This window comes from Cupressus sempervirens, chromosome 7, assembly GCF_028749045.1.
Source record: "Cupressus sempervirens isolate cs-2001-9-10 chromosome 7, ASM2874904v1, whole genome shotgun sequence".
Classification (NCBI taxonomy): Eukaryota; Viridiplantae; Streptophyta; class Pinopsida; order Cupressales; family Cupressaceae; genus Cupressus; species Cupressus sempervirens.
Window position 1 is genome coordinate 702,011,362 of NC_143124.1, and position 18,018 is coordinate 702,029,379.

The 18,018-nt window shown below is 28.8% G+C and overlaps 1 protein-coding gene across 1 annotated transcript; it reads right to left on the reverse strand.

The window, feature by feature from the left end:
• Positions 1-4,432: 4,432 nt before the first annotated feature.
• Positions 4,433-7,117, reverse strand: LOC149549149 (glycosyltransferase family 92 protein RCOM_0530710-like). The gene is made up of 2 exons (XM_089794871.1): positions 6,703-7,117; positions 4,433-6,180 (listed from the first exon to the last, which is right to left on the reverse strand). Exons 1-2 carry the CDS (start codon positions 6,941-6,943, stop codon positions 4,496-4,498), a joined length of 1,926 nt encoding a protein of 641 aa, XP_089650997.1. The 5' UTR covers positions 6,944-7,117; the 3' UTR covers positions 4,433-4,495.
• Positions 7,118-18,018: the final 10,901 nt, after the last annotated feature.

Here is an 18,018-nt window from a genome sequence, read left to right on the forward strand (position 1 = left end):
AATGATATTAGTTTCTAATTGTGTGGATGCCAAAAGTTTTCTTATTGACTTTGCACTATTGTAGACAAATGTTTAAGGTTAGGGGTAGGGTTTTGACTGTTTGGTCTAACCTGAATATTTTTATTGTTCTGAAAATCCGAATTGCATAGCCAAGTATCTTGAAAAACAAAAAAAACTTGACAATAATAATGAAATAATTGAAGAAATAGTTGAGATCCAAAAACCCAAAAAATGGAAATAAATATAAATTTTGAAAAATGGAAATAAATTACCAAATTTGTTGATTAAAATTGTCTCAAATTTGACTTTTGTCCAATAAAAAAAATTGCAGTCAAAATTTATGGAAATGGACACCTAGACACAATGAAGAGGTCTAGAATTTCTCAAATACTCCCATAAACTATTAAACATTTATCACAAAATATTGCACATTTAAATCTAAATAATGGCCCTATAAAATTAAAACAAATAGCTCTCCAATGTACAATCAATGACTCTATGGCTCTGATACTACGTAAGAATTTTCCTAAGGCAAAGAATGAAAATTACAAAGATATACAAGCTCAATTGATAACACAAACATGAGAAACAAAATGATATGATTGCACGATTGATTCAATATTCAACAAATGATGATGAGTACAAAATAAATTAAAATACAATATACATGTACTTGAATATATAGGCAATGCATGATAACTAGGAGATGTGAAAACAATAACCTATGAACTAGACAAGGTGTAATCACATGTCCACCAAAGGTGAATCATAGTTCATTGTAAAATAAATTATGTGCAACAATGAGAAGATAATTATGTGATAAGGGAAATAGGAGAATGCCACATGCAAAGAGGAGTGAGATGACAACTAACTCCATCTCAAGTGGATTTCTCCAATACCATATGCTAAAAGGAAATACAAATTCATGTGTTTACATGAAAACTAAGATATAAATGCATTATCCTAAGTAAAGTGTGATTCGAAATATTTAATTACATCCAGTGCAACTTAGGGGAGTGAACTTACTCTTACAAATATAGATGGAAATGCTTGATGGATCTTAACTACTAAGGCATATTAGGTGCCCGTGTAAAAAATGCAAACACCAAAGAAATACAATCTATCATGAAGTAGAGAAAGAGATAAAAGCTCTTGGGAAAATCCCTACCCCAAAAAGAGAGATGAAAAAATAAGATACATGAATGGATGGAGTAATTGCAACTTAGAGGAGTGAACTTAGTCTTACAAAGCTAGATAGCAATGCTTGATGGATCCCAACTACTAGGGCATATTAGGTACCCATGTAATAAATGAAAGCACAAAAGAAATGCAATCTATCATAAAGTGGAGAAATACATAAAACCTCTTGGGAAAATCCCTACTCCAAAAAGAGAAATGAAAAAATAAGATGCATGATTGGATGGAGTATCAAGACCCCTCTCCCAATTATGACTTACATCATACATATACAATAGAGAAACCCCTTATAGAAAAGAAGTGGAAGAGAATGCACACATATGGTAGATGTTTGAGGCTCAATGTAGAAATTGCTCTATGTACTAATTATCTGAGTTCTTGATTATGTAACATGTGGATATTATAATAGTAAATGTGCATGTTTATAACTTAAGATACATTATTGATGTCATCATAAGAACATTTTTAATGAAACAATTAGCCACTCGAAAAGTTTTATAACAATTCAAATTTGTTAAGTTTTATTAGAAAAACATTTTTTAATAAATCAAACTTACTAAATAAACAATATTGGTTGTGTCATTTGTGTAAAAAGATAGAATTTGGAATGGGTGTTGAATATGGGAATTTCAAGGAAGAGTTGATAGAAAGAAAAAGAGTTTATTCATTCTTTTCTACTTGCTAGTTGAAATATGGTTGATATGCTTGACCAAGCTATTAGTTAATGCATATGTTTTTCTTATGCACAACTAATATTTTTCTCCCTATCACAATTGTGTTTTTATTTCTACTATAAGCATATGTGCATGTAGATTAGTTACATGACTGCACCAGATCCATTTGATCAAATAGTCTAGAGTTTCTAGGTTCTTTCGGAAGGTCAAGGAGATCATTATGTTGGGAAGAACCTCGAGGGGGCTAGCCACTATGTGGTTGGACAGTAAAAGTGCATAGGCCACACTCTCATCTCAAGATAGATTATGGATGCATATTCGAGGTTTAGGAGACAAGAGTTTGCAAATGGTCTATGGCCTAACAACACATCATTTTATTATTTGATTCAAAAAATTTACATGGATATATGTATCATCTCATATGTTTGACCTAAATGTTGACATCACATGTATGTATCTTTTATGTATGTGAACCATGATGTACTTGTTCTTATTTTGGAGCTCGATATGTAGGTCAACTCCCTTGCAATTGATCATATGCTTTGTAATGATGTAATGTTACATATATATTGACATTAGACATCTATATTAATTAAACTTAAATACTTCGTCATTTGATAAGAGGTTGAATTGTATGTTTTATTCTCTTTATTTAGTTAATGAAAAATTAAATAGTTTAAATTACTGTATTTAATCAACTTTGACTTTGCAAATGAATTTTGCAAAAAAAATGTGTTAATGCTTATGTGGCATTTTTGAGATACATGTGGTCTTTACAATGTTTTGTAATGAAGCTTTCATACACTATGTGATGTCAATGAATGGGGTGGGAGTAATTCATAAAGTTAGCATGCATTTTCTTCCAAGCCCTTCATGTGGACCTCCAAATAAGCGCTAAGCAACCTTAAATTTGTGCTAATTAACACCCCCAGACTACATTGCAAGATATGTTTAATGAAAGGATGATGTCCTCTTACCTCATGAAGTGTTACTTCTATTGCAGTACCAAAGATTGAGGATCTATATCACATTTGACCCCATGTAAATGTTATTGTGTTATTTTTGTAAGGGAAAAGCCTTTATTTTGTTTACGATATTAGGTTCACTAAAAAGTAATATGTTTATGTTTATGCTTATTGTAGTGAGACAATGTTTCTTCATTTAATTATACTTTAATTTTTTTATTAATTTTAATTATTTGAATAATATACCAAATAACATAGAAATTACAAAGTTTTGAGCAATGTTCATTTTGAAGGAAGTGTGAAGAAAAATGGGGAAAGGAGGTAATATAGATTTTAAATACTATGTTCTATAGTAGTCTTTCACAAAATCTAATATATATGTTTATTTTGAATTCCGTTCAAACCTATACTTTCTTAAATAGGGGTGTCTCTTCTAACACACCTTTGACACGCTAGTAGTTTATCTAAGATATATTATTGTATTCCAAGATGCCATGCTCTCAAATTATCAAAGTTACATTAGACCAAGTTAAATAGTAGATAATGGTTATAATTTAGCTATGTTTGATCTTGTCATTAAGAAGAGTGCGTGTGACAATGAGGTATCTTAAAGACAATCTAAAAATATCTTGTCAATAGAGTGAAGTTATAGTTGGATAAGAAGAGAGTGTGACAATAGGTGTATCTTAAAGACAATCTAAAAATGTTTTGTCAATAGAGTGGAGTTACACTTGGAGTTTTATGGAAAGAAAGATTTGAACAACAAAAACAAAATTCAACGTGAGAGACACTATTATGTACAATGTTTTCTTCGAGAGCAAAAAAAGTGGCACTATATTGTTCAAGACTAAAAAACAAATAAGAATATGTATGAAGAAGTGTGTGAATGTAACATAAACATTTCAATTATAAAATATAGATTTAATTAGAAATTAATATTTTGAAGCATTTTTAAGCAAATAAACTAAATAAAATGTGGAATCTAATAAAAAGATCCATAATATACTAACTCAATTGTTTGAATAAATGAGTAATGTGATTACTAATTTTACATGAAATTTGTTTCAATCTTATTTTAAGTTTAATCATTCAATACTCTCATACATCGTGTGACACGTGCAATGAAAAATATGGGAAAGGTGCATTCCACCATCACAATGTCAACTCACTATACAGCAAATATAAAATCAAATTGAGACAACTGTGATGAACAAGTCAGCGCCTTGAGATTTTAAACTAATTTTGGAGCTAGCTTGATTATAAACCCTTTCAAATAAGGTTGTGTCCATCAGAAGTTGAATAAACTATATGCAAAAGCGTAGCAAGCAAGCAACATCTGCAAATGCCTTGTTGAGGAAGGCACTTAGAAAGAAAGTCTGGGGACGAACAGCAAAGAAAAATTTAGTCGTAGGATTATAACCATAAAAAAATTTAAACACTTTTCTTTTCACCAAACAAATTGAAATAAGACTTGTTTGGTGAGACATATCACGGTACAATTATGCTCATTCACTTAATATATGATTTGAAATTGGCCTTCTGGTGCAACAGACTCATCTACCCTGTCTGTCTTCTGTCAAGTTTAAACTCCTCAAATGCCTAATTGTTTCTATATACACATTAAAAAAAATTGAGGTATATGAGCATTAAGCATTAGATTTATAACTGCCACTCTAGTTTGGATGTAGACTCATTACTCAAAGAAAACACCTTGATTGCAAAATCTCTCAATGCAGTATCATTCACCTCACAGAATCTATGTTTCCAATCCAGTGGCTGAATGGCCTTATTACTAAGGCCAGGTGTTCTGTCCCGAGAAGAAGGATTCTTAGGCTCACTCCAATCCACCACATAGGCAGATACTCTCCTCCTAAACTTGGCCTTAAACTCACTCCATGCCTGATATTTATAATGATTTATCACTGCCATGGAGGACTTCACATACAATGTCCTGTATCCCTTCTTCAGTTGGAAATGGTGTATTACATTTAGCAATGAAGGAGAGGCAGCTTCCAACATAAGTATGGACTTGAACCTTTTTTCCCCCCTCTCTCTACAAGTGTACCCTTGTGTTACCCCTCTCTCAGGGTGCTCACTTAGCCCTGATGGCCCAAAATTCCTACACTTGAAAGAAATTTGCCCTATTCTTGTAGGCTGTTTCCTATGTGAACCAAGACTCTCAACCATGTTCAAGAGAGCCCCTGAAGTAAGAGCTTTGTTGTTGGGTTTTATTTGCTGATTGCGCTTTACCTCATCATTCAACCACAAATGAGAGAATACAAATTCATCCACATCAGTATGCATCATCCATTGGCACTTTTCCCTGGCCATGAGAGTACAATGTGAAAATCCTGCTTCCTGTGTCTTCGCCCATGGCCATGGATATCTACTCACATTATACCCTGACAACCCACTTTCTAGAATTTGTTCCAGATTGTCTTCACTATTGTTATCATACAGAAAGAAATGCTCCACACCCAAATGGGAATGGTACATTACCCATTCTCTTATGAATTTTGCAACATTGAGCACCATTGTGCATGCACATAATTTCATCTTCTTACTTCTTCTTGTTCTAGCATGACCATATTGCTCTGGTCTTTGATAAGATGGTGGGATATGATAATAAACAACAGAAGGAATAGGGTTTCCATGGATTGAAAGAGTGATTTTGGATCCAATGAGATGATAAAGCATTTCTTCTTCTGGATGCTCACACCTGAAGACCTCTTGTGCAGACATGGTTACACTAGTTTCTATTGTGCCATTAAAGATGCAACGGAGGTCTTGTGCTGCAACATTTAATCCTTGTTTATGATTTATACCTTTGGCAAACAGAACAATATCCTTATCTGTAATGGAGCTCTCATATACCATGTGATGCCATTCAATGGGGTGGGAGTAATTCATAAGCTCAGCATTCACTTTCATGGTCTCTGTTACAGCTTGGTTATGAATGCTGTCAACTAGGGCCACTGATTTTGTAGACCATTGGACATATTTGGAAGGCGCCTCGCATCTTACTGCAGCAACATCTTGGGCTTCATCTAAATACTCAATTCCCTTCACTTTTGTATGGAAATTGTCTGAGAAAGAACATAGCAGATATTCTCTGTCTTTGAATTTGAATCTTGGAGAAGAGAGTGGCACCAATAGCAGCACTTCATCAGGTAACAGGACAGCATCTTGGATGAACGAAAATCCATAGTTTTGCTGCACTTGACTCTGTGAAGTTCTTGCATGTAGGCTCTCTATCATCTTTCTTCCAAATCCTTCTTGCAGACCTCCTGGTAAGCGCAATGGAATCCTTAAATTTGTGTCCAATAACACCTCCTCTAGTGTAACTGCAAAGTAACCAAGAACAGGTCAATAATTAACTCAGAAAATTATGAAATCCTTATGATTCTCAGCTGCCCTGACATCCCTTACAAGCACAAGAAGATTGTCTGCCATGGCTACATAAGCAGAGTTTGAGGACTAATCATGAAATCACAAGCTTTTGGAATTTTAATTTGAAGACTTAAACATCACACTAAGGCTTGATTCTTAGGCTTAAAATATTAAATAGTTAAAATTGACTTATTTTTCAAAGCTTAATTTCTTCTTAGTATGTAGTGTTTAGGTGGTCATATTAATGACCATCCTATAGTCTAATCCAGTATAGCCGAGTAAAACCACCTATCCTCCATAATTGATCTAACCAAGCAATATCTTTAAAAACGAAAGAAAATAAATCCACTGGACTGACACAGGCAAAAATAACATAATACAACCAATTTGACAATTGCATTCTGTATATTAATCACCTGATAAAATCATCTATGCTTGTGGGCAGAATTATGCAAATGAATATGTAGAGAGCTGACCTTGAAATTTCTGATGAAGGATGGTTGCACCAAGTGTGAGGAACAAAATAATCAAAATGATACAATGGAACCCAAATCGCTTGTATTTTGAATGAGCTATACTGATTGAGAATGAATCTCTGCTGATATACTTCTTCTTGAGCTTCTCCTTGGCACTGTCTTTGTTGAACCAGAAACCCACAATTGGTATCATAAGAAGTATGCACCCAATTCTTGTCAGGATTTCTGAGCTCATATCCATGGAATTTTTAGCTTCCTAATTCAATCTCAGAATTACTCAGCCTTGAATTGTTCAGCTTACTAATTCAATCTCAAGAATTCGGAATATTGATCAAAGAACAAGAAGATGCAGAGGAGTAGATCTTTAAAGAAAGAAAACAATCAGTAACCTCTTCTTTAGAAAAGAATGAAGATTGTAACTGTAACCTCTTCTTTGTATGGGAAAATGGCGGTCAACAAATCTGAGGAATTTTGAATATTGTTTAAAGAACAAAAAAATGCAACGCCGTCTAGATCTTTAAAGAATGAGAAGAATGAATTGTAAGAGTTTCTTGTTGCACTGAACTGATGGTAACAATTTAACTTAAGGAGACCCAAATATTTGAATGGTGCAAACGGTTGACTAGCTTTCATAATGATTGTAATTTTTTAACAAAATGCATGTTCTGGTGGGTTAAAAACTTTCTCTACTTACAATGGAAGAGAATGTTTATTTTCCCCAAATGTTCTATTTTCGAAGGATTAGATAATTGTACCAAATAAGTTTAAATATAATAAAAGGAAGGCATGTTCTTTATTTTTATTATGTGATGAACTGTTTTACTGTAACTTTTTAATGAGAAATAAACATATTGTGTAACAAAATAATTTACCATTATTTAATCAATTATTGATTGAATCTAAAGAATGATTCAACATCTTCCTACTTTTCAAATCAGTTTACTTAAATTTTAATTAATAAAAATGGCAAACATTCAAAAAAATTTGTAAAAATTTATTTAATATAAAAAACTATATACATCTACACCTAACATTTTTAGGTTTTTGGACATGAGAATTTGGTGCACTGTCATGTTACATTCCCTTCATTCTTACACCATAAGGAAATTTCAGTCCATTAAGTGAAAATGACTCCAACTAATTATTTATTTATTATTTATTAAATTGTTTTGCTCCAGATAAACCCATAGTGTGATGACGTCTAGGGAAGGTAACCCTGTTTGAAAATGTCTTTATAAAAAAAAATATGCGTTGGAAAATAACTGGAAAAACATATGCATGCACGTGTCATGGTCTACGAGTTTAAACTTTGCGCAAGTTTCTAAACGTGCACTTTTGCCCTGTTTTTATGAATTTTCTTTAATCGAGAGTTTTGGGGAATTTAATGATATTGAGTTGCTGGCACATCAAGCACCTTTTGTTAAGTCAAAACACCTTTTCCTTTATATAATAATAATAATATTAGGTTCTATAATAATAATATTATTTTAAATTTAATATTATTGGTCAAATAGTCACCAATAGGTTTAGATTTTTAAATTATTTTGTTAAATTGAAAAATCAAGTATCAAATGTCAAGTAATCGCAAAAGGATTATTTTTTAAATGAATGTTTAAAGAAATCTAATATTTTTAATTTGTAAACATTTTTACAATCTATAAATATAAGACTTTTTTGAGTGCATAGAGATGTTATAACTAAAAAATATGCAATCATTTCTAAGTTTAACATATTTTACAATATTTTTTAAACAATTTTTATTTGTATTCATTTCTAAGATTTAAGTGTGTACATAAGTTTTTTCAAGGTAGTGTTTATGTGATTATTAAGTCAATGACTTTTTGTACATATGTTGGAAGGAATTTAACATTTATATTTCAATAATTTTAACATACTTTCATGAATGTATGTTGATAATGATTGTAAGTTAAAGTAATATAAATATAACACAACCACTTTAATCATTATTATAGAAGGCAATATTGTATGTACTTCCCCACATCAGTAATTTTTTCTTTTCTTTTTTCTTATGTTTGTTTTCCTGACCACTGTTTGGTGGTCTGTTGGTTCTTTGCTTCTTGTTCTGTAAGTTTTCAATCCCATAGACCCTTTTTGGTCTCCCGTTGGACATTAATAAATTTATCTTATCTTATCTTTAATGTGATTTTTCTTATTTATATTTGTCTATTATAGATCTATCAGTTATCTTGGTTCTTTTTTGTCTATATCTATATATGTTCATTACCCTTTACTCTATTCAAGGTACTGATTCTCGGCAGCAACTATGTAGCCATGAAAATAAATAGCATACCAAGGGGGAATTATTACACTATACATTGATATGTTATCTATTTTCGTGGTTGCATAGCCACTACCCACTTCTCCTACTAAATTTTCACACTGACATCAAAGTGGTGAAGAGATTAAAATGACTAAGGAAGAGAATATGAAATCCCTTCACCATGAAAGACCACTTCTAAAGATAAATCCAAAAGTAAGAAGAATTAAAATAAGAGGAAGTGCTCTTGCATGAGGTCAAATTATATTTACCTACATCCAAACTAAGAAAACAAAAATGGTTTGGTTGATTACGGGGACACAAATAGTTTCATTTTTTCATACCATTGAGAGTCATCTAAATTGCATTTGATCATGACACCATGACACCTTCACCTCATCTACACCTAAACGATGGACATTAGAGGATAGTTATGAGGTCAAACATTTTTAATCATTAGAAAACACTACACATGAATTGAAGTTAGAGTTTAGCACTACAAATTGCATTATATTTATGGCATAATAACTTCATCATGAGCTTCCCAAACTATAAGTACACAAGTAATAAAATTTATAGGTATCTTTTGATAATCAAGATTTTTTGTCTCATACATGCATGAGATTCTCAAGGCTCCAATGCAACTAACAATAATTATAAGTCAATTCTAATGAACCACTTGCATACCCAAATCCAAATGCTTTACTTTAAAATCAAAACATAAATAATTTAATTTGAATAGGAAATACAAAAAATGATGGGCAAAACAATGTATAAGAGGAGTGATTTATGGATATGATGGATGGTATACATGGATGAGATTCATTTGGATTTAGAGATTAAAACATGAATCTATAATTTTAAAGAAACCATGTACAAATTCAGGAATGGTATATGTGATCAATGATACAGTCCAATGCCAATATTTTAATTTTAGAATATGAGAGAACACTACATTATTTACATATTCAAAGAATCTTTAAATAGGAAAATATGTGGGAGATGTGTCTATAAGCATAAACATTAACGTTTGTAGAATATATTAGACAAAGTTTTCATTTTCAAAACTCCCATGTGAGCTTCATATAAGTAGATAGTGAATATTCCTTAAGAGTGTCTTCAAAGCTACCCATGCACGAAGAAAGAAAATATAAAACATATTCCTTCTTAAAAATTATGTAAATCTCTCTTTACTCAAAGGCACATTGAAGGCACATATCTAGACTCTAGTTACTAATTAATTAGCATGTAAACTAACCAAGATTGCTTATTAAGGACATGTTCATGAATGAAGTGATAGTGTACTTCAATTATATGTGGGAAAACATAAAATATTAAATTCTTAGAGATTTTCTAGACTAATTATCACTATACATAATTGTGGGATCAAGTTATAGGTTTGGAGATCTTTCAAAATCATTTTGATCAAATTGCTTCACATGTTAATTATACAACAACTAACTTGTACTTTTCTTTAGTAGATAACACTACAAACAAGGTCAAGAAATTTAGTCCCACAAAAGTACAAAAAGTGGATAACACTAAATTGGGTCCCTAATTTTTAAATTTTATCTTAATTGATTTAAAAATTTAGGAAACTTAAAGATTCAATCTCAAAAACTCCCAAAATACTTTCTAAATATCTAGTTAATTTTAAAACTCACATATTTAAGCTGATAGTTAAGCCAGTAGGCTTATATGTGGGAACTTTGTTCCCGATTTTTGCAATTTTTGACTGGCAAATTGTCAGCCTCACCGGAAGCTTTTTGCAATTTGTTAGCCAAAGTGAGATGCCCACTAAAAAAAATTTTAAAAAATCTATTCTCGCCCTTTTATTTCTTTCATTTAACTTTTCCTCTTGTGTTGCATACACATTGTTTTTCCCTTTTGCTACAGTTGTTTGGGGATTTCACTTTGTTTTTTCCTTTTGCAACAACTATTAAGGGATTTTTAAATTCATTTCCCAAATTTTATATAGGTGTGGTAATGGCTATAGTTTGAAGGATTTCAAACTATGTTGTTCATTCTTACTCTATCTGGTAATTTTTCTCCATAATATATATATATATATATATATATATATATATATATATATATATATATGAATGCTATTAAAGATTTTTATTTGTGAGCTCTTCATCATTCAAATTTAAGAATTCACTTACACCCATCTTATAACCTTTCCCAAAAAAAAAATCTATTTATTGTTGTAATGCAATTTCTCCTTTAAATTTTACATTCATTTACTTCTCTTGGCAATCTTTGTAAAGTTTACTATGCTTGACTTCCCATAGATTTGACACCGACTTGCATGATCTTTGTCACTTGCACATAGGGAATCAATTTTAGGTAGCTTGGAGAGCTTCATTTCGTTTAAGAAAGGCTATGAATTTTGTGTAGTGAAGTTGTGGAGAAGAGAATTTTGAGTGTTTTCTCTAGTTGTGTTTTTACTTCTCTTTGTTTATGGTTTGTTTTACTTGAAATATCGAACAACTTACATTTAAATAATCATCAATTATACACGAAACCTAATGCACAAAGTTCCTCTTCTATAGGCATATGCACTTGCTCTATATTATGTCGTTGCATTCTGTTAGTTTGTATATAGTTGGAAATATAGGATTTAGTCGACAATTTACTTTATCACAATGTAGAGGTTGTAAATGGATTGCATCAGATTGAATTAGTGATCAATTATTGTAAGATTCGTTCACAAATCATACAATTGTTATGTTTAGTCATGTATCAAGATTAATAGGTGTTAAGAGAGTAGAACTAGAACATAATATTTCATATTTCTACTAGTCGTAATGAAAATACATATTTAAAATGATTAATGCTTTTATCTTTTATTTTTTATTTCTTATTTAGTAATTTAAATTTAAATAGAGTGCATATATTTTTAGAATGAAAACAAGTATAAAAAGATTATTTAGTAGTAACTTAATTTTGAAAGAAATATATATATATAGAAAGTTTATATTAAAATCTACATTATACTTAAAAACTAATTCAATTTTGAAAAAAAAAAATTCTAAAACATATTTAAAAGTATAGAAAGTTTATATTAAAATCCAAAAATATTTCTAAAACATATTTAAAAGTATAGAAAGTTTATATTAAAATCTAAAAATATTTCTAAAACATATTTAATAGTATAGAAAAATCTATATTATACTTAAAAACTATTCATGAGTCAATTTTTTTAATAAAAATTTTAAAATATAAATATTTAAATATGCAACAAAATAGAAAGATTTCATTATGTAGAAAAAATATAGAAAAATTATATTAAAATCTAGATTTTGACTTTTTTTTCAAAGCCTAATGATTATTATTATTTAAATTTTATATATATATATATATATTCTATATATAAAAATTATTTTTAAAACATGTAAATAATATATAGAAATCATCTAATAAAATCAAGAATTAAAGTAACTAAAATAATAATAATAATTTTACAAAATATAGAAAGATTATATTAAAATCTAGATTTTGACTCTTTTTTTCAAAGCCTAATGATTATTATTATTTAAACATGCATACATACATATATATATATTCTATATATATAAATTATTTTTAAAACATGTAAATAATATATAGAAAACATCTAATAAAATCAAGAATTAAAGTAACTAAAATAATAATAATAATTTTACAAAATAACTTTATAGATTTTACTATCTTGTTACTCTAAACTTGAATATTTATACACATTACAAAATAAATTTATTTTTACAAACATCCTAATTCTAATGATTATCAAATGTCAATATATCAACAATTTTTGTGCACTTTCTAATCTATTTATTAATCTAATTTATTTGATAATTACATTTAAATTGTCAATTAGTGGTTGCATAGCCACTTTTTCTACAAGTCAACTATCACTTATAATGTAATAACACATTACACTAAACATATCACCTCTATCAGCTTCTCATTGCATGTACAAAAACGTGCAATTGCTAGTAGATATTAGTTTTTAGTGGATATTATGCATGTGTACAACCACCATATTTTGACCTAAATAAAAGTGGCTTTGTAAATCCTCTTGCAAAAATATGTCTAACACTAAATATTGATTAGTTTATTTTTATTATTTCTTAACTATTTTTATTTAATTTTGTATTATCCCTAAATTTTCTTTTAAAAACCTCTATGTATGACCACCATAACTTGAGCTAAAATAAATCAAATATACTTAGTGTAAATAATCTATTTGATTTAGAGGCAAAAAATTCTAGATCTTTGAACAACTCTTCAACTCCAAAAACAAAATGAAGTAATCCAAGATCAAATATTTTAGAATTAGTCTTTAATATACTTTTACTTCATGAATACATGATTTATCATTCCCAAAATATCAACATTCAACACAATGAAGAGTAACTTGTGGTAAGAAAAAATATTAATATATTTAAATTTGGATTAACATAGGATTTCTAAAATCTCATCTAAATGAAGTACTTTTTGAAATTTGAAAACTATGGTTATAGAATCTATTCCAAATTATTAAGTGTCTTCCTAGCCAATATATCATATGCTTATTTTCATTTCAAAATAAAAACTAAGAGATTACAGTGTTACATATAATAGTTTATATGTTATAACTTCATTCTAAGAGTATTTTTTATATTTGATGGGTGTAATTTCATACTATGTCAGATTACAAGTGCTATCAACATTGTGAGTATAATCATATTTGTGGTTGGAAACAACATTTTCTTGAAACAAACTTCAATATTTGAGATCTTTAGATATGAGTATTTATTTGCACTTGTCAATTGAGATACTAATTTTGAACTTGTTATTTATGGTGTATGACCACCATAAATTGAGCTAGAAAAAAATTTGAATATATTTATTGTAAATAATTTATTTGATTTAAAGGGAAAAAATTTCAGATCTTCGTACAACTCTTCAACTCCCAAAACAAAATGAAGTAATCTGAGATCAAATATTTTAGATTGGCCTCTAATATACTTTACTTCATCAATATGTAATTTATCATTCTTAAAATATCAACATTCAACACAATAATGAGTAACTTGTGATTAAAAAATATTAATATACTTAAATTTGGATTAACATTAGATTTCTAAAATTCCATCTAAAGGAAGTATTTTTTGAAATTTAAAAACTATGGTTATAGAATCTATTTCAAATCATTAAGTGTTTTCCTAGCCAATATACCATATGCTTCTTTTCATTTCAAAATAAAAACTAAGAGATTACAATGTTCCATATAATAGTTTATTTGTTAAAACTCCATTCAATAGTATTTTTTATATTTGATGGGTGTATTTCCATACTATGTCACATTAAAAATGCTATCAACATTGACTATAATCATATTTATGATTGGAAATAATATTTCCTTGAAACCAACAGCTTCAATATTTGTGACCTTTAGATACAAATATGTATTTGCAATTGTCAATTGAGATTTCTTATTAAGGACATGCTCGTGAATGAAGTGATAGTGTACTTCAAATATTTATTTTGAACTATAAAAAGAATTGAATATTTATTTGCACTTGTCAATTGAGATACAAATTCATGATTTATTATGATGAATTGAATAGATCGTGGTCATTAAAACTATACCATTTCTCTTCTTTTAATAGTTCCTAAGAAATGTTTGGGTCATGAGCACTTACAATAGTTGCCAACAATGCATAATTGACATCAAAGTCTTCAAATCTAATAAGAATAATACTTTTTTCTTTATATACTACTAGAAGATCATTGCATTATAGAGTGAAAAATTAGCCTCGATTCAACTCATCAATGATTTGCATTACTCTTTTAATTGAATAATAGCTTTTAGTTTTTATGTTTCATCCTTTTTGGATATGTTCATAATGGTGTATAGACTTATTCTCTAAAGTCTTCACAAAACCAATATTAAGAACACATAAGTGGCAATGTTCCTTAAAATCTAAAACTCTAGGTGTGTGAATTCTCTTTGCCTTGAGATTACTCATCCTTTATAACAAGGACACATTTTCTCCTTGTAATTGAATTTTTGTATGAGAATGTTTCTAAAATTAGTAAAATCTTAATTAGAGCTCTTGATCATGGTTCTTCTAGTGAGATATTCTCCAACTTTATTGCCAGACTCTACTTGTTCTTAATAAATTTAAGTTATATAGGTTGCTTATGCAAATAATTAATCTCCAAGATTAAATGTCTTAAGTATTAATTTAGCTTTCTATTGAATAGTCACACTAACTCTTGAAGAATAATTTCTCAATTAAAATAGTCATCTTTTCATATATCCATAGCATTACAATTTTCCCTTACTATCAAATACCTTAAAAGTTTCCTTTATTTTCTTACAATGATTGAGGTGATTAAGTTATTTTTTGGTACTACAATAATAAAATGTAATCTACCTATCAACCTTAAATAGAACATGAAGATGAGCTTTACTAACCTAATTAACATGTATCTATGAATCATATGCTGACATAACAATTCATCTTGATTTCTTTGTTGTATTTCTAAAGTTATTGATATCGCTTATCATGTGGCGAGTATCGCCCAAACTAATTACATTAATGTCATCACTTTTAATATAGGTAAAAGCACCTATAGAAAATATTATCAATTTCTTTAAATTTTATTTAATTATCTACAATAATAGCAACAACTATCAAATCTTTTTAATTATCTTTATTCATAGGGTTCTTCTTATTAAAGCAATAACACTCAATTTGATCAAGATAATTGTAGTGATACTCTTATCCTTACTTCTATGCATTAGTATCCACAACAAGATGTCTTAGATCTATTGAGGCTTCTTATCCAGAAAATTAGATGGAAAGCATTAGTTGATCCACTTCGTTATCTATTGAGCATTTCTTCATGTTGCAATAATGGACCCTCACAAATCTATAAAACCCAAATTTTCACTCAAAGTGAGAATAGTGTTGAAATTTCCAAATGACTTTGGAAAATCATGAAGAGTTATTGGGAATTGGCAATAGTTAACAGGCATTAATGAAACAACTTAAATTACACTTGATCTTTGAGGGATGCTCAATTACTAATTCATCCCTTCTTCTATTATACAAGTAAAAAAGAACATCTAGTAACATTATTAGATGTCCACAATCCATTTCGCATTGATATTTTTGTTTTTGGATTTGATTGTGTGTATTTCTTTTGCATTAATGTTTCAAATCACACTATGTGATCCATCATCAAGATGAGAGAATGTAATGATAACATAGCAAATACCATCCTCTATTTGCTATGTTACATAGAAAATACCATCATCTACTTGCTATGTTATTCTTACATTCTCTCATCTTGATGATGGCTCAAAGAGCGCGATCTAAAATGTTGATGCAAAGAGAATACACACAATCTAATCCATAAACAAAAATATCAAGAACATGCATTTTTACATTACTCATGTGCTCAAATAGTAAGTTTCAATGCCCCAAACTTCTCTTGTATTTTTGCATTCCAAAAACTTTATATCAATGTGTCATTAATCATTATGAACCATAATTAATGTATGTAGATTGTAAATACCATATATTAAGCACAATGAAAAGTGTACCCTCAAAATTAGATCAAATAAAAATAATGAATCAATTGATAATTAATCTATGAAACTAATTAATAACAATATTAACCCATTAATATAAAATTTAATTTATCAATATAATGGGATATAGTATTGAAATAATCAGTTACTATTTTTTATAATTAATATTAATCCATATATATATATATATATATATATATATATATATATATATTTATTTATTTATTTATTTATTTATTTATTTATTTATTTATTTATTTATTTATTTATTTATATTTATATTTATATATTTATATATTTATATATTTATTTAATGAATAGTATTAACTTTTTAATATTATACATTGGCATTTAGTCATAATCTACTATACTAAAAAGTTGCATCATAATAAACTAAAAGTATCAAATTATAGTCGATGACCATGAACTGAGGACTATGATTAAGTTCATGACTTGTGACCATGATGAAGTGAAGACTATATGACATGATTTTCTCTAAAGTTGTAAGTCGGCATCAACTTTATAGAGATGCTACTCAATATACAACATTTTTTTCTTATTCTAAATTATCATACATGAATGAATGTTACAATCTAGCACACAAAACATGTGACATCAATGATATTGGTATTTTACCACAAGCCTCACAAATGATCAAGTATGCTAATAGTAAATCACACAATTGTCTTCTTGCAATTAAGATTATCCTTCTAGCTACAAGCTATGTGTAGGATCATGATGGGCCAAACTTGGCCTTCAACTGGAGATGAAAATTCAAAAAAATGGAGTAAGGCAACTCGACATGAAAATTTGAGTAGGTTGTCAACATTATTTTGAAAATGTGTAAGAACGAAATTCATAGTGAATTAGATGTAATTTCTATGCTACTAGTTATTTTCTTAAAAAAATAAAAAATTATACATTGGTAAAAAAAAATCAACGCAATAGTACTAAATTTTGAGTAAAAAGATAAAAAGCAAGTGTATTTTTTACCACACTAAGAACAATCAAAATATAATATTATGTATGACACTAGATATAATTAGATGACACACATCTAGATGTGATGCAATTTTCTATAATTTCCTTCCAAGTAAATAATTTTACATACAATTTTCATTCTACAATTTTTTTAAAATATAAAAGCTCATATTTCTAACCACCACAATTTGGTAAACACTATGAAATTTATTTTTAATTTAATCGCAAACTATGGTATGTGAAGACATAATATGGTGTATCTTTCATATTCAAAAACTGTGAAACTACTTGAAAGTTATAAATGTTTCCAATCAACCTATCAATCTAGACTTTAGTCATAATGCATACATATTAACAATATTTATTTATTAAATTCAAAATAATACATAATTTGTAAATGGTGGAAAGCCAATAATTTCCTTAACAAACCCTTTTCATTTCATCAACTTTGGGTAAAGAAGCATCATCAACCACATTGATGAAA

Excerpts from the sequence above, each read along its gene's own strand:
- LOC149549149 (XM_089794871.1), bottom strand. The coding sequence starts at position 6,943 with ATGGATATGAGCTCAGAAATCCTGACAAGAATTGGGTGCATACTTCTT. Across the intron at positions 6,181-6,702 it reads CCTTCATCAGAAATTTCAAG|TTACACTAGAGGAGGTGTTA; the intron begins GTCAGCTCTCTA and ends GTTACTTTGCAG.